This window comes from Carassius carassius, chromosome 7 (genome assembly GCF_963082965.1).
Source record: "Carassius carassius chromosome 7, fCarCar2.1, whole genome shotgun sequence".
Lineage (NCBI taxonomy): Eukaryota > Metazoa > Chordata > Actinopteri > Cypriniformes > Cyprinidae > Carassius > Carassius carassius.
In genome coordinates, this window is record NC_081761.1 from 29790665 (window position 1) to 29812437 (window position 21773).

Genomic DNA, 21773 nt, shown 5'->3' on the forward strand with positions numbered 1-21773 from the left:
TATATATAGATAAAGAAAAGAAAAAAGGTGTGGGGGGGGGGGGCTAAAAGTATGATGTTATATAATATTATGAAAGTGAAAGTTGTGATATTTGCCAAGTACGGTTAACCCATACTCGAAACTGGTGCTCTGCATTTAACCCATCCAAGTGCACATAGACAGCAGTGAGAAGTGAACACACCGTGAACACACACCCGGAGCAGTGGGCAGCTACAGTATATCCAGCACCCGGGGAACAACTGGGGGTGCTAGACTGGAAGAGCACTGTTCATTAAAATAAATTGCTAGATCTTTGGAGGATATAATAAGAAGCTATGCATGAATCTGCCCTTCCCTTTGTGAAAGCATCCGCATCCCTCCCCACACGCCCAGATTAACTCCCCCCTCTCATTCTCTCTCTCTCTCTCTCTCTCTCTCTGCGTGTGTGATTAAGGAGGAGGGACCTGCTCTCGTCGTGAGCTACGTGCAGAGTTCAGATTTACCACCAAATATCTCAATTGACCATCCCGTGAATACGCATTAAGAGCGCGCACATCTCACTATTCTCAAGCGAACTGGAGAGCGAATTTTCTTTCTGTTTTACGAGCATCAATGAACGTACAGCCTGCGATGCTTGTGTTTATACGATTATTGATTTGTTAATAATGCGTACGGATTCGTGCACACTTACCCAGGCTTGATTTGATTTATTTATCGTCGGTTAGAAGAAAGTAGAAGGTGTGTTATATTGCGGAGGCACAGAATTTGAGCTCTTTCATCTGCTTGGGTTTGTGATCGAGCAGGAGGGAGGAGTGGCGAAGAAACGGCTGGTAAGTCCATAATACTACACCTCCAGATAAGCAATAAATACATACATCATGTGGCTGTTGCAATATCATAAACAGACATTCTTCCTTGGCAGTGTTTGTTCCTCGAGTGCACCGATTAAAGCGCGACCCTTAAACCGAATATTAAAAGACATGAGTCGTCTTTTAACGTTGTAGACTCCGTTAGCCTGCAGGTAAAATGTGTCCGAATCGTGAGCGAATCGTTCAGTTGAGTCGGATCGGATCTCTGTAATGTTCCGATTTAACCGTTTGACAAAACACCGGTCTTTTTGGGAATCGTAATGAATAGATCCGTACGGTTCGTGATCGACTACTCATTGATCAAGAAACGCTTCTTTCGAAAACGTCGGACTCATAATCCGACCTGGATAATGAATCCGTGGATTTGGACTGAACAAAGGATTTCACTGATAGGACGAAAACTAACGTTGCATATAAAATGTACTGTAAATATTATGCACATTTGTTGACAACTTTATCAACAAGCAACAAGCCTAGGCTTTAATAAATATAATTTTATTTGGGCGTGAATACATGTTTAATGTATATGCATATTTAAATTCTAAACAAAATGTGTGTTACTATGAAGCCCTGGAGCGTATTACATTAATACAATAATATTAGTAATAATAAACTGCAATAAAAACGGAATAAACAGCAATATGTAAGAAAACGTTATTGAATAATTTTACGTTCCTCAGAGGGCTGTCGGGGACCCAAGGATGACGCAAAGACGTCATGACGTTAAAGAACGTTGAATCCTTTTTAAAAGATTATTTTAAACTAACTGTGCGAACGAATCGATTCGCTGAAGTGAGTCGGATTCCTCTATTTATTTTAGATAGCAGAAATGAGTGAGCTACCGTGTCTACACCGGACGCGAACGGCGACAAATCCCCGACAATAAACTGATGCCTCGTTTGGCTTATGACTAACTAACACAAAGTTTAAATGATTTGCAACGGTTGTTTTGTCGCGCCAGGTGTAGACAGACTTTAGCTGTTCCTCACGTCCGTTGTAGACGCGGCGTTTAATGTCGCTAATAGGTTTATAATGTTCATGCTAATTACAATTAGACACATATGCTTCTGCTTTTACAAGGAGAGAGCATCCATTACTCTGTATATACGGCAGAAACACTGCATACTATCAGCCCGATACAAATATGCTATAACTATTGTATTCAGCAGTGGTTTCACTGATTGAATTGAACTAGGTCGGGTTTACCTCTGAATTTGAGCAGTATTGACGCCTTGATTTGCTATGTGTGTTACTACGTCTCTCTGAATGCTCATTCATTCACGTGTGGTATCATACTTCTCGACGTCATTATGATAATAAAAGGAGGCGCGAGAGCAGAATGTTCGAGGCACGTGCTGGCCTGACCCCAGCTGTTTGTTTACCACGTGCTTCTGTTAAACACAGTAGTAATAATCTGTGCACTTCATTATAAACGCCAGCTCTGGGGAATGTTTAGTTATGGTACACTGAAACTTGAATTAAAGTTGCCTCAAGTTGAGACAATGCATGACAAAATGTTTTGCGAGCATACTTTCATTGGTAGGTCTATCCAGTTATAAACCTGTATTTTGGGTCTTACTTTTTTAAAACTTAGTTTAGTCATGGATGAGGGCATGTCCATTCTATTGTTTGCCTAATTTGGTGACTGTTTAGTTAAAAAAGAAGTTATGCAGAATTATAACAAGTTATTATTTGCATTTAACTTTTTATTTTTTATATACTTTAGATGCTCGAACAGAACAGCCCAACAAACCATTGTGGGTCTTGGCCTACAAGTTAGATATCATAAATACTGATTTACATATAGTGCATAAAGCACATTTTAGGTTAATTGACAAAATATGCAAAGTGCACATGTAAACTTTATATAATAAAGGAATCCAAACCACAGCATTCTTCTTAATTTGTCATGGCAAGAAATTTCATTTACTTTAATTGCATCCCTCACTTCATCAAGCAGGCAGTTCTGGTCTCTGGTGTAATACACCGAGCTTGTGCATGCTGTTTTTCAGTGTAGCTGGCTGAACGACATGTATGGCACGTAACAAGAACTAATCAAGAACTTGTTTTTGTGCACAATGTCCAGAGATGTCAGTTTGCCTTATGCCGTCCTGGCTGTTTGGTCTTAGACAATGAAAATAACAGCTCCCTATGGTGTAGAGGTCAGCTGTGTGACCTTATGTGGAGGACAGCTCAAAAACTTTAAACATTTGCCTACAGCTCACTGTTAAAAGCAGTTTATTAAGGGGCAACTGACCCTCAAATGCAACTGTTTTCACTGTGTGTTTAGTTTATTTCAATGTGCTGACATTTAAAACAAAAGTGGTCATTTCTGATGTTTCTGCTTTGGTATGCAGTGTAAAATATGCTTGTATGATGCTGTATGCTTATGATTGACATAAATTCAGGTTTTTATAATAGAAGTTTGAGGTTACTTAACATGCAAATGAGCTGTTCAACCTATAGCCCGTCTTGAGTTGTGCATAATGTTTATGAATAGTTTTACACATGCCACATATGACTAATGGGTCATTTGTGGTAAGTGTAGTTGATTCCAATTATTCCAAAAAAAATTTTTTTCTTTTGATAAGGCCGGAAATTGTTTTATTCAGGTCGAATATGTGGAAACAAATTATAGATAGTGAGGCAATTCGTCTTCAGCTGGATTTGCATGTTTGTTCCACTCAATACTCTTTTGTAAAGACACAGATGTGAATTAGTCATCATGTTTTGCAGGCTCCTGAATTCTGAATCCTGCCTAAAATCCACAAAGATGATATATCTGCCAGTGTAAGTCTTAATATAATGCTTTACAACATATTTGATAGTTGAAGTTCAAGTTGTCTGGTCCTTTAAAGGAATAGTTTGCCCAAAAAATGAAAAATTGCCGTCAATTTACTTACCCTCAGACCATCTAACATGTAGATTTTGATTTTGTTGTAGAGTTTATTCAGATTTTGAGAAATTAAGCATCACCTGCTTTCCAATGGATTCTTTGCAGTAGGGCTGGGCGATTTTGCAAAAAATCTCGATTTTTTTTTTTCCAGAATGTTTGCAAAAAAGTTTGACCGACTCTCGATTTTCATTTTTTATTACTTTAACCCTTTGGTTAAATAAAATTTTATTCCAATTGCAGCACACATGAAGTTGTCAACATGATGTAAATGTTGAACAAAATATGCAAAAACTAAAACTACATATTGTACTAGCTTGTCTTATACATATTATGTGTTCAGAAATAATGAGAGGAAATTATTTTAGAAAATCTAAAAAGTCTAGGTAATTCACATTAAAAATGATTGAAGGTATAACACCAGTAGACTTTTATTAACTATAAATGTTCTTTAAAAACAATAGCAGCTTTCAGCCTGTCAACATGATGCAAACATGAAATATCGGACATACAGTAGAAGTTATTTACAAGTTTTTTATTCGATTGCACTGCTTTTCCACTGTTTTTTTCTGTGTAAACATGGATGTGTTTGACTGTTGTGCTCACGTTTTTTGCAGTGCGTAATGCATGAAACTACATTCTTAAAACACAGCATCAAGTTAAAAGTAATTCATTCCCATCTTCTTGCATGTTTTACCTAGGCCTATTCAACTGCCTGCGTCGCATCTTTGTCAACACAAAAGTGCATTCTGTGTGAATGGCTCTTAGCACTATATTTATGGTCCTTCACAGAGCTCGTCACATGTGCGCGGTTAATCACGTGCACTGACATGCGCGGTTGGATAGTTATTTTCTCTTTACTGTTATCACCAGCATATTGTCAGTGTCTAATTCTAACATTTGGTAATATTTCTATTTAAAATCGTGATTCCTCGATTCCTAAAAAATAAAATAGTGGCAAAACAATAAATTTGAATGATAAAATCGGGGAAATCGTCCAGCCCTGCTTTGCAGTGATTGGGTGCCATCAGAATGAGAAAAGAAACAAATCCAATGTTTTTAAAATCCAACAAATTTTAACAGTCACTTCTGGCCAAAATACCAGTTCATAATCCATAATAAGGATTTCCCCAGTGGAAAGTCCTCTCACATCCAAATCCACTGATGTATCTGTTTAGAACAGTTTTTGCTTGTCAACAGTGTGCTTGATCTTTATGTTCTCTCTTGAGGGCCTTTTGCACCGCAGCAACCTTTTCATAGTACCAGGACTGCCTTTTTCGAGAACCAAATTAGTATTGACTGGTACTAACTGTGATGTAAGTAGACACTGATTGGCCAGATTCGTTCGAAAACGCCCTCAGCCGCCATGATTTAAAACGCTGTGTAACATACTGTAATCATTGTGTCAACTTATTTCGCAAGTATGATGAACAGCGATAAATATACGGACGCTGAAGTGCAGGCTCTTATGGCAAATGTAGCACTGCCAGTTGTCGCTGGAGATTCTTAATCCTCCTTTCCGTTCTTTCAATCGCTCTACGAATACGTCGACATTTCATATCCATTATTGTGTAACCCGTGAGACGCATCAAAAACACAGCTCCGATCACAGCGTCCTCCATCCTCCTGTTGTTAACTAGTTCTTCTTTGTTAACGTTGTCGACCGGCTTACTTCACGTCCGTGAAAGTACACACAGTCAGTGCGAATGCAACCCTTTAAATGGTACTGGGAAATAGTTCGCGCAAATCATCCCAGTACTTTTAGTACTGTACATTTAGTTCTGGTACTAAAGAAAGGCCCTTTGATTCTAACAGGACAACTTTATTGCTAGAGAAGAACTGCGAGGACTTGTATTTAAGCCAGAAGCAATGGTTTGAAGTTTAAAATGTATTGATTATGAGTTTATTACAAACACAGCTTTTCGCTTCACAAGACATGAATTGAGTTGTGTGTATTATTGTGATGTTTTTATCAGCTGTTTGAACTCTCATTCTGATGGCACCCATTCACTGCAGATGATTCGTTGGTAGTGAGTAAGGATAAGTAATGCTAAATTTCTCCAAATCTGTTCAGATGAGGAAACAACCTCATTTACATCTTGAATGGCCTCAAGGTGAGTCGGTTTTCAGCAATTTTGGGCAAACTGTTCCTTTAAAGTTAATTTATCACCAAAATGCAGAAATCAAAGAAATTCTACATATATTCTGTAAGATTAAAACTGTCCCTTGTGTGGTTGATCATTCATCTGAGTTCCCTCACCTTCATGTCTTGCATCGACAGCTTGTAAGTCTCTTTAATGAACAGTTGCTCTGATATTTCCAGAACCTGGAGTTTTAATAGACGCATTGAAAGAAAATCATTCTGTTTTGTTTTAGAAACACTGATTCTGTACAAAGGATACTTGTCTAATACTAATATAAACAAAGTATTATTGCATGAATATTCTGTGTACAGTATATAAATGTCCACATGATGAAAAGAAGATGAGAAATAAGACAACAACAAAGACCGGCTAAAAGAAATACAGAGTGAGTATTGTTTATGAGGGCGCTGTGGGGAATGTCGGTTGAGAGGTTAAATTAGGGGCAACAGCTGCTGGTGTCACTTCTACAGCTTGTTTGTGCCATCTCGTGTTACTGTTTAAGCTCACAAGACAGGACACTTACCCTCTTACGTACTTTTTGGATCATTAAACCACTCATAAAAGCGATGGCAGATCTGTTCTCGGATCAGTATATCAAGCCAACTTGCACTCTCAGCACAGCAGAGCATTGGAGACAATTATTGCAAGATAAGCTATTTGATAGCATGCGGAGTATTCATCATCCCCCTGGACCTATAAATCATATCTTCTCACTTCCAGTGCTTAGTCTGCAGTGCGTATTCCCGTTCACCCAGAAATGAGAGTTCTGCTGTTTGCTCACCCTCATGTTGTTCCAAACCCATATGACATTCTTGCTTTTGTGGACCACAAAAAGGCAATATTTCTCCTTTTGTATTCCTCAGATATAAAGTCGTAAGGGTTTGGCTCCTCTTCTCTGTCCTGTCTAATCCCTCACTTGCGGCTCTGCTTCTTAAAGTGGATTAATTAGCTATAGGAGTAACACCATTGCCCTGGATTAAACTGTGTATTAATCTCACTGCCCACACACACACACTGAGCTGAGACTGTTTTTTTATGCTTTTCTTTGATGACTTCAATGACGGTTGCATTGTTATAAGGTTCCTTTTTTATCATGCACAAACCTAAAGACTGAATTATGTGGTTATTAATGTGGTAAAGTTTCACTTCACATGGATCAGAGATGCAGATGTACAAGATTTGCATGTGCTCAGGAAAGACCAACAATCCATTAGGATGATCACATTTATATATTTAATAAATATGGCTTTGGATCTGCCTAAATGTATTTACAACCATTTGTTCATCAAGCCCATTTTATTGAAATGCTTTTGAAAGAAATCTCTTTTGATGACCTAGGTTGAACAAAAACAGTAAGAACAGTAAAATTGTCAAATATTCTTTACAATTTAAATGCTTTTGATCAAATATAATTTATTCATGTGACTGCAAAGTTTATTTTCAGCATTATTACTCCAGTCTTTAGTGTCATATGATACTTCAGCAATCATTCTATTATGCTGATTTGGTGCTTAAGAAACATTTATTATTATTATTTATCTATGTTGAAAACAGTTGTGCTGCATAATATGTGTGAAAACCATGATTAATTAATTTTTGTTGTTGTTTTTACTGTCAATTTTTTGATTGTGTCCTTGCTGATATAAAAGTAAAATCTAAAAATAAAAGTATGAATTTCTTAAAAAAAAACAAATCTTACTGATTTCTGACTTTTGAATGGTAGTGTATGCTTATATGTTGTTACAGTTGTGACAAAGTTCTCTTTTCCAAGACATATTCACATAAATGTGATTATTAAGCTGCATATAAAAATAATGTTCTTAATTTTTGAGAGTCTAAAATTTAAATGCAACTTGAACAATTAATAAAAAAACAAAGAGCTTAATTTTGAGTCAATTTGGACTCTGCAAGTTAGAATTTTTCAAGGAAGCGCCATCCTTGAAAATTGACTTATCACACTGATAAGAAAAGTGTTTATTTATGCAGATGTTGGAAGAGTCATTGTCTGGTACTATATACTGTATTATTCTCCCAGAGTTGAATATCAGTTCATTTTCAGGGCATTCTATATGTATTTTTTTCTTTCCATAACTGCAAGTTACTGCTACTGTTGATACAGTTCTGTCAAATCTTGTTAGGTACTATATGTAAGATGAAATAAGAAACTGGTGACCACATATTCTCACAAAACTAGCATTGACACTGTCAGAACCCACACCACTCCCCTTACCAAGCTGGAGGCCCTCTAGTTTTGTTGTAATATTAAGTTTCAAATGTGCAACTGGGATAGCCAGGGCTCAAGGCTCAGTGGAAATTTCCACTTCAGATTCAGAGAGCAGCCTTTGTTCTGGTGCAGGGGCTTGACACAAGTTGCTGGAAATTGGCTTGGGACTCTGTTGCGAACGACAGACAGCTTTTTCCTGACATTAATAAAAAGAATCAAAAACCGTTATTGCTAATAATAAAAAAGAAAAAAAATCAATTTCTGGCAAATCATGTTCCTGTTTTAAAGGGCTCCAGTGAATAGAAGGATATTGAGCAATTCTTTTTCCAGCCTTTAACGGTTAGTAGATTATACTTTTTTATATATAGAAATGCAGAATCTTGTGCATTGCGTATAATTCCTTTGCCTTCCAGTGCCCCTGTTTACTCAGATATGAGGAATGCTAATTACCCAAAATAATGTCCCTGATACAGCCCTATTGATCATGTTTGGAGCCAAACCGGCTGTTAAAAGTGAATGATCAACCAGCAATGTTAGGGGGGGGAGTAACGTTTGCTGCTCAGTAGGGGCATGTTGACAGTAAAAACATGGTTTTACAGTTCTAAGCCTTGAGATTTTGAGCTCCTTCCTTGATGGTGGGGGGTAACAACTACCCTCCCTATGATGGAAGATTACCAGAAGTACTCAGCCAGGAGTCTTCTTTCTGCGTGATAGTGTTCCCATGGATAAATAAGAGTTTTAACTTACAGACAAGGTGTCTCTTCATGTCAGTTTTTATGGCAGTTACACAAGTTTTGTAGCGAGGTCAGAGGGTGGTGTCAGTATGAGTAGTAGAGTTATTTTTATCTTTAGTTGAATGTAGTTTACATTCTTAAATTGAAAAGCTGAATAAACACTTTACGTAGTCATAGGGGAAAAATATAGTTTGTCTCTGTTCTAAACCCTGGTGATTTAATTTCTGCCTATCTAGACAACAGTTTAGCTCATGATCTTTACGCTCTTGTTTTGACGCAAAGAGTGCATGATGACAGTATAATAACTTTTCAATGACGCAAGTTTAAGATGCACTGGGAGAAAAAAATTAATACAATTTGGAAAATCAGTCATGATAAATGCCAAAAATTAATACACTGTACCCACTACTGAAATGTACATGCACATGTTGAAGTTCGTCTTGGCAGTTTCCAGCTCCAGGTTTATGATCATGACACCATCTTTCAACATTTTAGCATTGGTTTCTGTCATTGAAGTGTTAGCAATTGTGGGTCTTTCATGGATGTTGGCTTTGTGATGTCCCTTATGGTCGGTTATTGTGGAAACGGGGTCTTCAAAGTGAATATTGAGGTTTGCTATTACCTTCGCTCCAGTAGTTCTGTGTTGTTAAGACACAATGTTTGTTCTGATGGTCCCTTTCATTCACTTTCATTGTGACATTGGTTTTTGTCCAATATTCTTCTTCACTGATGAAGTCTTGCCATAATTTCTAAATGCATTCATAAATGTAAAGACTGTGGTTGTAAAGGCAATTTGGCTGCTAAGGTTACAGACGCTTCTTTAATGTCATATATTTTTTATATGTTTGGGGCCACTCAGTGGATGTTTGAAATATCTATGCATTAACCTGTGCCAGTGGGTCTTTAGCTGCCAGACAACATAAGAGAGGTCATCATCAAGGTGTGTGCTGATGGTCTGCTTGACTGAGTTTCCCAACATCTCTATGCAAACGCTTAAGTAATCAGGGTTGCATACAGGGTGTTTAATTATAGCTCTCTTCCTGTGATAAATGCTTCCTTTTGCATCTGTGCTAAGTGTCAGAGTCAGACATGACTCATGAGCAAATGTAAAAGTGAAGTTGAATGTTATAAAGCAAGTTGCATATCCTTAGTGTACTCTGTACAGTATATGGCAAATTCTCCTGGTGGCCTAAAGACAGAAAATTAAATAAAAAAATAATTGTCTTATTTTCTTTTCCAGAAATAACAGGTTGCTTTTTTAACCTCTGAAGGATTTTTTGCTCTTACCGATAACAAAAATGGGCATTTCCAACTTTTATAGTTAGAACTTTGTGCATTTTGAACACTTTTCTAGAAGACAGTAACATGAGGGTGATCAAACATGATTTATATCTATTACAGATCTTAACTGTAACTAAAAGGTTGTAGATTTAAAACCTGAAATAGTTTCTGAAATATATGGATTGTAGCTTAGTTTGGCTAATCTGCTAAATAGTGGACAAACGTATGTAAACTATAGTCTTCTACAGTAAACTATAGTGTTCTACAGCCCATTTTCTTTTAGTTTAACTACCATCAGTGGAGTAATTGTTTGAAAGGTATCTTGCAAATTACGTTTGTTAAAGTCTGTTACTTATCTGAACGACTGTTAGCTGGCTGAAAAACGGTTATTCAGGTTAGCTAGCAACCTAATACCTAAATAATAGAGTTCTGTTTAAAGGCACAGACATTTGAAGTTGAACTAATTCTCCCTGTACTAAAGTTTTGTACTGCCTCAGTAATATAGTATTCAGGCCTTCAAATGAAAGTTTCTTGGGTTGACAGCACAATATGTTTCTAAACTTTGTCCTTAAAATGTAGTATCTAATTTCAAAACCTTGTTCCACATTTCAAGTTGAAGGCATCCTCAGCCCGTCTCTTTTTACAGAAGTCTGAAACGAAACTGGCTTAACGCTAGTTTATTTAAAATCACTGCCTCTTTCCCCAGATGCCCTCGCCATGCAAATTTAACATTGGCTAAATACCCGTTGTGATTTGCTAAGGTCAATTAGGAACACGGTATTTGACAAATGTATGTATTAACTTTAGCTGGGAGAATTCAATGTGTGTTGAGGAGCATGCACTTCATTTTTCCCAGTGTGCTGGTGGGTTGTTCTCCCTTGGGAAGATTGTTTGGTGGTTAATCAGGCATTTCCTCTGTTTTCCGGCATACTGTAAGTGTTTTCATTGTTCACATCAGGGCACAGTAGGTCTAAGATTGCGATTAGAGCTTAGCTAATGCACATAAAGTGGAATGTGACATTGTGCCCTATGATCTTATGTAATAATAATATTGATATATATATACACTCTTAGAAGAAAAGGTTCAAAAATGAACCTTTTGAGGTTCCTGAAGATTGCAACTGTGGGGGAACCTTAAAGGTTCATTTTTGAACCTCTTTGAAAAGGTTGTAATTGGAACCTTCACTTAAAGGTGCCTTAATGACCCTCATCAGTTCCTTTATGAACCCTTTTCTAGATAGCAATAACATTGTTGTTGTTGTTGTTGTTATTATTATTATTATACATTAATAATCCAATTTCACTATAAACACAGAACACCATGATTGTCCATAAACTGTTTAATACATAAATATGTATTACAAACAAATCAACAAACACAAATAAATAAACAATCATCCATAAATATGTATTACAAACAAACTAACAAACACATACATAAACAACAATAAATATCATGCATTTATATACATACAAATTAATTTGATAAAACAAATATTAATAATTGGCCATTGTGGGTGGCATATTGGTTTTTGCATTATGATACATTAAACAGTTTTCAGTAAAAGTCAGGGTGTCTCTCAACTTTGAAGCATATTCAGTGTTGAAGTTGAAGTGTAGAGCTGTGTTCATATCGTCTGCTTCACAGACCTCCTCCTCCACTTCCATCATTATTTCTTAAAGAGACTCTGCATCCAAGGCATGCCCCTTTATAAACAGCACAGGCTTGGGTGTATCTGGTTCCTAAACAAGGAGAAAATAATGTTATACTATAACAATATTTAGTAGTTAACGTGAAATGTATTATATATATATATATATATGTCAATGTCAATGTCAATGTCACCTTTATTTATATAGCGCTTTAAACAAAATACATTGCGTCAAAGCAACTGAACAACATTCATTAGGAAAACAGTGTCAATAATGCAAAAATGATAGTTAAAGGCAGTTCATCATTGGATTCAGTTATGTCATCTCTGTTCAGTTAAATAGTGTCCGTGCATTTATTTGCAATCAAGTCAACGATATCGCTGTAGATGAAGTGTCCCCAACTAAGCAAGCCAGAGGCGACAGCGGCAAGGAACCGAAACTCCATCGGTGACAGAATGGAGAAAAAAACCTTGGGAGAAACCAGGCTCAGTTGGGGGGCCAGTTCTCCTCTGACCAGACGAAACCAGTAGTTCAATTCCAGGCTGCAGCAAAGTCAGATTGTGCAGAAGAATCATCTGTTTCCTGTGGTCTTGTCCTGGTGCTCCTCTGAGACAAGGTCTTTACAGGGGATCTGTATCTGGGGCTCTAGTTGTCCTGGTCTCCGCTGTCTTTCAGGGCAGTAGTGGTCCTTTCTAGGTGCTGATCCACCATCTGGTCTGGATACGTACTGGATCCGGGTGACTGCAGTGACCCTCTGATCTGGACACAGACTGGATCTGGTGGCCACGGTGACCTCGGAACAAGAGAGGAACAGACAAATATTAGCGTAGATGCCATTCTTCTAATGATGTAGCAAGTACATAGGTTGTTATGGGAAGTGTTTCCGGTTCCGGTTTACCTAATTAATGCAGCCTAAAAATCCTTTAACGGATTTGGATAATAAAAGCATATTAGTATGTTATGTGTATGCCAGGTTAAAGAGATGGGTCTTTAATCTAGATTTAAACTGCAAGAGTGTGTCTGCCTCCCGAACAATGTTAGGTAGGTTATTCCAGAGTTTGGGCGCCAAATAGGAAAAGGATCTGCCGCCTGCAGTTGATTTTGATATTCTAGGTATTATCAAATTGCCTGAGTTTTGAAAACATAGCGGACGTAGAGGATTATAATGTAAAAGGAGCTCATTCAAATACTGAGGTGCTAAACCATTCAGGGCTTTATAAGTAATAAGCAATATTTAAAATCTATGCGATGCTTGATAGGGAGCCAGTGCAGTGTTGACAGGACCGGGCTAATATGGTCATACTTCCTGGTTCTAGTAAGAACTCTTGCTGCTGCATTTTGGACTAGCTGTAGTTTGTTTACTAAGCGTGCAGAACAACCACCCAATAAAGCATTACAATAATCTAACCTTGAGGTCATAAATGCATGGATTAACATTTCCGCATTTGTTTTTTCAATTTAGCAGTGTTTCACCGGGCTGCTAAGAAATATAGAGCTGAGTATCATCAGCATAACAGTGAAAGCTAACACCATGTTTCCTGATGATATCTCCCAAGGGTAACATATAAAGCGTGAAGAGTAGCGGCCCTAGTACTGAGCCTTGAGGTACTCCATACTGCACTTGTGATCGATAGGATACATCTTCATTCACTGCTACGAACTGATGGCGGTCATACAAGTATGATTTAAACCATGCTAATGCACTTCCACTGATGCCAACAAAGTATTCAAGTCTATGCAAAAGAATGTTGTGGTCAATTGTGTCAAACGCAGTACTAAGATCCAATAAAACTAATAGAGAGATACACCCACGATCAGATGATAAGAGCAGATCATTTGTAACTCTAAGAAGAGCAGTCTCAGTACTATGATACGGTCTAAATCCTGACTGGAAATCCTCACATATACCATTTTTCTCTAAGAAGGAATATAATTGTGTGGATACCACCTTTTCTAGTATCTTGGACAGAAAAGGGAGATTCAAGATTGGTCTATAATTAACTAGTTCTTTGGGGTCAAGTTGTGGTTTTTTGATGAGAGGCTTAATAACAGCCAGTTTGAAGGTTTTGGGGACATGTCCTAATGACAATGAGGAATTAATAATAGTCAGAAGAGGATCTATGACTTCTGGAAGCACCTCTTTCAGGAGCTTAGATGGTATAGGGTCTAACATACATGTTGTTGGTTTAGATGATTTAACAAGTTTATACAATTCTTCCTCTACTATGGTAGAGAATGAGTGGAACTGTTCCTCAGGGGGTCTATAGTGCACTGTCTGATGTGATACTGTAGCTAACGGCTGAATGGTTGCAATTGTATCTCTAATAGTATCGATTTTAGAAGTAAAGTAGTTCATAAAGTCATTACTGCTGTGGTGTTGGGAAATGTCAACACTTGTTGAGGCTTTATTTTTCGTTAATTTAGCCACTGTATTGAATAAATACCTGGGGTTATGTTTGTTTTCTTCTAAAAGAGAAGAAAAGTAATCGGATCTAGCAGTTTTTAATGCTTTTCTGTAGGATATGTTACTTTCCCGCCAAGCAATACGAAATACCTCTAGTTTTGTTTTCCTCCAGCTGCGCTCCATTTTTCGGGCTGCTCTCTTTAGGGTGCGAGTATGCTCATTATACCATGGTGTCAAACTGTTTTCCTTAACCTTCCTTAAGCGTAAAGGAGCAACTTTATTTAAAGTGCTAGAAAAGAGAGAGTCCATAGTTTCTGTTACATCATCAGGTTGTTCTGAGGTTTTGGATATGCTAAGGAATTTGGATACATCAGGAAGATAACTTAAAAAGCAGTCTTTTGTGTTAGAAGTGATGGTTCTTCCATACTTGTAACAAGAAGTAGAATTTACAATTTTGGCTATATGAATTTTGCAAAGAACTAAATAATGATCTGAGATATCATCACTTGGCTGAATAATTTCAACACCATCAACATCAATTCCATGTGACAGTATTAAATCTAGAGTATGATTTCGACAATGAGTAGGTCCTGAAACGTGTTGTCTAACACCAATAGAGTTCAGAATGTCTATAAATGCTGATCCCAATGCATCGTTTTCATTATCAACATGGATATTAAAATCACCAACTATTAAAACTTTATCTGCAGCCAGAACTAACTCGGATGTAAAATCACCAAACTCTTTAATAAAGTCTGTATGGTGCCCTGGTGGCCTGTATACAGTAGCCAGTACAAACATAACAGGGGATTTATCATTAACATTTGTTTCTTTGGATAATGTTATATGAGGTACCATTACTTCAAACGAGTTATACTTGTAGCCTGCCCTCTGAGAAATCCTGAAAACGTTGTTATAAATTGAAGCAACACCTCCACCTTTGCCTTTTAGACGTGGCTCATGTTTTTAACAGTAATCTTGGGGGGTGGACTCATTTAAAATAATGTAATCATCAGGTTTTAGCCAGGTTTCTGTCAAACAGAGTACATCTATATTATGATCAGTGATCATATTATTTACAAAAAGTGTTTTCGTAGAAAGGGATCTGATATTCAATAAGCCAAGCTTTATCATTTGTTTATCCATATTGCTTCTGTTTTTTATTTGTTGAACCTCAATTAAATTGTTAATCTTAACTTGGTTTGGACGTTTTTTGTATTTTCTAGTTCGGGGAACAGACACAGTCTCTATAGTGTGATATCTAGGTGAAAGAGTCTCTATGTGCTGAGAATTAACTGACCTCTGTGACGGGAGGCAGCTAGCAGACGGTCGGTTTAGCCAGTCTGTCTGCTTCCTGACCTGGGCCCCAGTTAGTCAAGTATAAACACTAAGACTATTTGCCATATTTCTAGAGAGAAGAGTGGCGCCACCCCAGGAGGGATGAAGACCATCTCTTTTAAACAGGTCAGGTCTGCCCCAAAAGCTCGTCCAATTGTCTATGAAACCTATGTTATTCTGTGGGCACCACTTAGACATCCAGCCATTGAGTGATGACAATCTGCTATGCATCTCATCACCACGGTAAGCAGGGAGGGGACCAGAGCATATTACAGTGTCTGACATCGTGCTTGCAAGTTCACACACCTCTTTAATGTTATTTTTAGTGATCTCCGACTGGCGAAGTTGAACATCATTAGCGCCGGCATGAATAACAATCTTACTGTATTTACGTTTAGCATTAGCCAGCACTTTTAAATTTGCCAAGATGTCAGGCGCTCTGGCTCCCGGTAAACATTTGACTATGGTGGCTGGTGTCTCTATATTCACGTTCCGTACAATAGAATCACCAATAACTAGAGCACTTTCATCAGGTTTCTCAGTGGGTGCATCACTGAGTGGGGAGAACCTGTTTAATGTTTTGATCGGAACAGAAGAGCGGTGTTTTGACCCACGACTACGCTGCCTCACCGTCACCCAGTTGCCCTGCTGCTGGGGCTCTGTTTCCGGAACCGAACAATGTACAGGAATCCCTGAGCTAGACGCATCCAAAGCCGTATCTAGAGCCCTAACATTTTTACTGTCCTCAATTAAAGTTTCGATGCGTGTCTCTAATTCTGAAATCTTCTCTGTCAGCCTAACTATTTCCCTACATTTATCACATGTGAATCCCTCATCAGCGACAGAGATAGATAAACTGTACATGTGGCAAGAGGTGAAAGAAACAATGATAGGAGAAGCCATTACTCACCGTGCTTGATGAAAATTCTTACTGCGGTTGTTTGATGAACTTGTGAAAAACTTGAGCGAGGGAGAGGAGAAAAGAAAACAGCGATAGGTTCGAATGAAAACGCTAATGACAAGCTAACGAGTGCTAACGCTTTGCAGGTGTACTGCACTCACGGAAATAAAATAAATGTGAACGATCAAAGTTAATCTGATAAGATTGATCGATAATATCAGAAATATGGTGTGAATTAAGTTATATTTTACCACTTTAAAAAACAGAGAGTGATAGTAAGATAAAGATTCTAGAGAAAAAAATAAAATAAAAACAGCTACACGGAGCTACAATTTGCTACAGAAGGCCAACAGGAAGTAGAGAAAACACTGTCCAACAGCGACACCCGCCATATATATATATATATATATATATATATATATATATATATATATATATATATATATATATATATATATATATAGCTCCATAGAATAATTCCATTCTAAAAAAAATGTTTCGTAGAAATCATAACCAAGAGAAGGGGTTGAAAAAGTACAAATTATAGATTTAGATATTATGGATACAAATACACTCACCTCACTGATGACTTAAGACCCTTTCACACTGCCATTCCGGCAAATACCCCGTGTACCCCGTGCAAATACACGGGTAAAGTGTTCTGGCAATTGTTCTTGGGTCGCTAGATTTTGCACTTTCACACTGCCAGTGATTACCCGGGATATGTGCGTGCTTTCACACACAACCCGTAAAGATCACGTAACGACACGTGACATCAGGGCGTGACGTGTAATGTACGAGTCGAAAACGTTAGGCACGTTATACTTTCACTGAAGCAAGCGAACGATCTCGGCGTCAGCGCGGAAAAGTGAGGAACAAACTGATCTCTGCTTCATTACAGTTTGCACATATTTCACTTGTCATGTTTTAAAATTATATTTATAAAGTTAGAGTTAGAAAGGCAGTTATAAAGTACAAGTGTTATTTTAATTTGACATACTACCTTTATATAGGGACAATGGCGTCTCTTCTGAGGACTGATGATAATAGCGTCCTGCTGTCGTCCAGGTTCAGTTCTTCAGGAATGAAGTAGCAGCACACGACAAAGCAATCAATGTAGCTCACAGCGCCCTCTGTTGGGGAAAATAAGCATAAATTTAGGAGACAGAAGTTAAAATAATTCTGATGTGTATAATTTTCATTTTGTCAATTCATTAAAGAGTCGTATTCTATATATCACTCATTTTAAATAACCATTGTTAACAACATTAAAATGACTTATTTTAAAGATTCCAAATAATCAATACACGGGTGCTCTGGTAAAATCTTTACAAATATCTTGAAATAAAACATCTGATAAAAGGTCTTTTAGTAACCACGATATACGCAGAATAATTAACTCTGGACGGGTAAAGTGACTTAATATTGTGGCCACATTAACATCTTGTGTGCTTAATTCTGTGGCACGTCGTCATTTATTCATTATGTAACACACAGTTATGACATTAGGTAGGTGTTATTTTCATAGGTTTTCAAAAAGGACATAGTTTTTTGAAAGGTTTTGCTGTCTTACCTCAGATATTCATACTGCTTTACTCAGTGCCGCACTGCCGCTGTTTGCGCTTGAATGTTTTTGTAACGGTTTTCTGCGCGATCTCTGATCTTGCGCGTAACAGATTCAGTGCTTTGCGTTGCGTTACGCAACTTGCGTATTAAGCCCAGAAACCTTCGCCCTGGTTTAAATGCATATATGTTTTGATTGTTTTTATTCTCAAAATCGAAGCAATATCGTAATAATAAAAGTAATAATGATGAAAGAAAGTACTAATAAGAAAGAAAGAAAGAAAGAAAGAAAGAAAGATAATCTTGCTGATGAAACCTTACACAACAAATATAGATATGCTTCACATTTGAAGGAGTGTTACAAAACGACATATCGGTGTTCCTCATTAATATAAACATGTCTAAAAAGGTGTTTTGCTACCAGATTCATTTAAAATCATTAGCTTTTGTCACTTGTCATGTTCTGAGCTGAATTAGTAGGCTATCTGAGATTTGAAGGTTGAATGTTGAATGGGGAAAATTTAAAGGATGTACGGCTGTAAGATATGAAGATAGCCTATTGAACATAAAGTTTATTTTTAGGGGTTAGAATTTCACTTCACTCTCTCCATTTAGCACAGAATAGCTTCTGGTTCATTTATGAACATGTAACTGAACTTAGTTTTTATTTTGTGATTTTTAATTTGTGTTCTAAAAATTGACAACAACATGGTGCAATAAAGATTATTGTGCAATTTAGAGATATGTGAGGTGGTCATGAGTACAGAGAAAACACATTGTATCAACAATGTTGCCACAACTGCATCTGACATCACAATTAGTAAATGAATAAGAGTAAATGATACTGAGTGTGTAAATTAATAATTTACTAATGTAACAGTTAAGAAAATCATGTTCTAACTGTACTGTCTAGTCTTTTCATTGCGTCTTAAAAAGGTTCATGAAAGAACCTTAAATATGCTAGGTTCTAATATCAGGGCCGGCCCGCGGCATAGGCGGTATAGGCAAATGCTAAGGGCGCCACTCATCCATAGGGGCGCCAGAATGAGTGAACGAGTGAATTTTTTTAAATTTTTTACATATTTTTTTTTATAATAGGCTACTATTTAAAAACCATTAATTCAAAATACTACCAAATAAAGCAAAAAAAAAAAAAAAAAAAAGTCCGGCTCTTCAATCTTCCCCCGCCCATCGAGTGCTTGAAGTGCGTCAGAAACAGAGCGCGCGCGCGATCAGTTGTTGGTAATTTGTTGTGTAGCGTGCCCGACGCCGCATCCATAGACAGCACTGCTTTTGTTAACACACAGCTCGTAGAAACGGGCCTGGCAGCTCGCGCCAGTTCTAGACACCGTGAAAGTTTCCTGATTGTGACCGAAGGCCGAATTTACATGACACATTATAAATGAGCATAGTCTGCGATAGATACAGTGCCAAAAAGAAGAGAAGATGATAAAGACAGAGGTAAAGAGATGTAGTGAAAGAACAATTTATTGCATAGGAGTAAGATACTATAATTTCATGGCAGTTATTTTTACAGTCCCCAGACTGTGATTTTGTACAATCATGTCAGTTTTAAGACGCATTTTTTATTATCACTTTTTTATTAATGTTTTACTCTACAGTTGTGCAGTTTTGGGGGGATACAGTACAGGCCAAAAGTTTGGAAACATTACTATTTTTAATGTTTTTGAAAGAAATTTCTTCTGTTCATCAAGCCTGCATTTATTTGATCAAAAATACAGAAAAAATGTAATATTGTGATATATTATTACAATTTAAAATAATTAGTTTTCAATTTATTATACTTTAAATTATCATTTATTTCTGTGATGCAAAGATGAATTTTCAGCATCATTACTCCATACTTCAGTGTCACATGTGACATCCGGTCTATCACATGATCCTTTAGAAATCATTCTAATATGATGATTTATTATGAGTGTTGGAAACAGTTCTGCTGTAGTGTGTGTGTGTGTGTGTGTGTGTGTGTGTGTGTATATATATATATATATATACATATATATATATATATATATATATATATATATATATATATATATATATATGCTAAATCATGAACACAATGACAGGGTGAAATGGGCTGTGGTGCATGGGGCGCCAGATGAAATCTTGCCTAGGGCAGCAAATTGGTCAGGGCCGGCCCTGCTAATATGAACCTTTTACCAAAACTAAGGTTCTTAAAATAACTGCCAAATAACCAGTGGATCATTATAGAACCTTTAAGTTCAACTTTGAACCTTTTTGATAGCTAGAAGTTCATTTTTGCACTTAAAGGTTCTTTTTTGAACTCTAAAGGTTCAATCTCTTCTAAGAGTGTATAGAGAGAGAGAGAGAGAGAGAGAGAGAGAGAGAGAGAGAGAGAGAAGAGAGTTAGCACATAGAAAGACAACAAAAATCGCAACCGTATGCATTAAAGGTCCCATACTGTACACTTTTCTGGAGTTTTATTTTAGGTTTTGATGTCCTTAAGAATATATTTTTGCGGTATAATTACCAAAAACCATGCCATTATATTTTTACAGCTCCTTTCTCAGGAGTTCTACTAAAAACAGGTCTATTTTAGACTGTCTAATTAATATTCACAAGCCTCTCTTCTGATTGGCCTGTTGTTTTCTGAGTGACGCACGACCAGGCCAACCACAGGTAATTAGTGTCAGTTGACGTCACAGCGCTAGCTGGAGGCAGCAAAACAAAGGGGAAAGTTCTGCCATCAACTGTTTACGGAAGTCACAACGGTTCGTGAAATATCACAGCTACTTTAAGCAGGCTGTGTGCATTTTACTGTGGACTGACTGTTTTGAAACTGATTTGCTAGTTAAATAGCCCCTAGACCTCAGTTATCGTGAAAAAAGCCAGGAAATTTCAACTTTGACAATATGGGACCTTTAACAGATAAAGCCCTATTCATTCACAATTGGGTTTCAAGTGCTCCTTCGAGGGTTATATTTCTTTTCTACATCATTTATTTGATCATTGTTAATGTTTACATATGCTAATGTATTATGAACATTTCAAGTTATATTAGTTAATTAACTATGCATGATCATTAATTATTTACAGACAATAGTATATTTAAAAATGAATGCTAACTAAGGGTTATAAAGCTATGCTTTATGTATATGTGTGTATATATATATATATATATATATATATATATATAAACATTTAATTTCATGTAATGCAAATGCTAAGTTCATGATATTAATATTCTGTTATTCAAGATTATTGTTAAGCCTTGCTTTTACTCCAGAGCAATTTCATTTCCAAGCACCAATCATAGATATTTACTAGTGTTGTAAGTAAATCTTCTTGTAGGAATATATTTGTTTCCCTAAAATTAATCCTTTAAGTGCTTTATTATATTTCAAGTGCACCAGCTGTGCTATTGAGACTTTTTGAGACTTCTCACTCCTTTATTCTCACTGAAAGTAAAAAAGAAATAAAGTAGATGTGAATAGGGCACTACAGAGTAGGTTTCTTTGCTTTGTTTGAATAAAACCAAAAAGTGCTACTGCTTAAGCGCACATGGCTCACTGTACATTAATCTTTGTTTAGTCAGATCCCTCTTTTAAGCCCAAGAGCACTTTTTATAACCCATCTGAACACATTAAGGATTGTAAAATTCACATTTTGAACAAGCAAGGGCCATTCCAGTGTTACTCTGCAATCAATGCACTATTGAAAAGCTTTTCTTCCTTAGTGGAGGTGAAAATACCATTTGGCAGTGTCGTTACAGCAAGCCGAGTATTGCAGAATGACCTTGTCTGGT

At 37.0% G+C, this 21773-nt stretch overlaps 1 protein-coding gene across 3 annotated transcripts in view; it reads left to right on the plus strand.

Annotated features, from left to right (window-relative positions):
* The first annotated feature begins 447 nt into the window (after positions 1 to 447).
* rnf24 (ring finger protein 24) overlaps positions 448 to 21773 on the plus strand; it is a 49235-nt gene continuing 27909 nt past the window's right edge. Inside the window, exons 1-2 of one of the 3 annotated variants that reach the window (XM_059554474.1) lie at positions 448 to 809; positions 3585 to 3638. In XM_059554474.1, the coding sequence (XP_059410457.1) occupies positions 3622 to 3638 (17 nt within the window). In that variant the 5' untranslated portion in view covers positions 448 to 809; positions 3585 to 3621. Of the gene's footprint in view, positions 810 to 3584; positions 3639 to 8253; positions 8449 to 21773 lie in introns of those variants that run through there. The other 2 variants (XM_059554475.1, XM_059554476.1) reach the window with 2 other exon arrangements.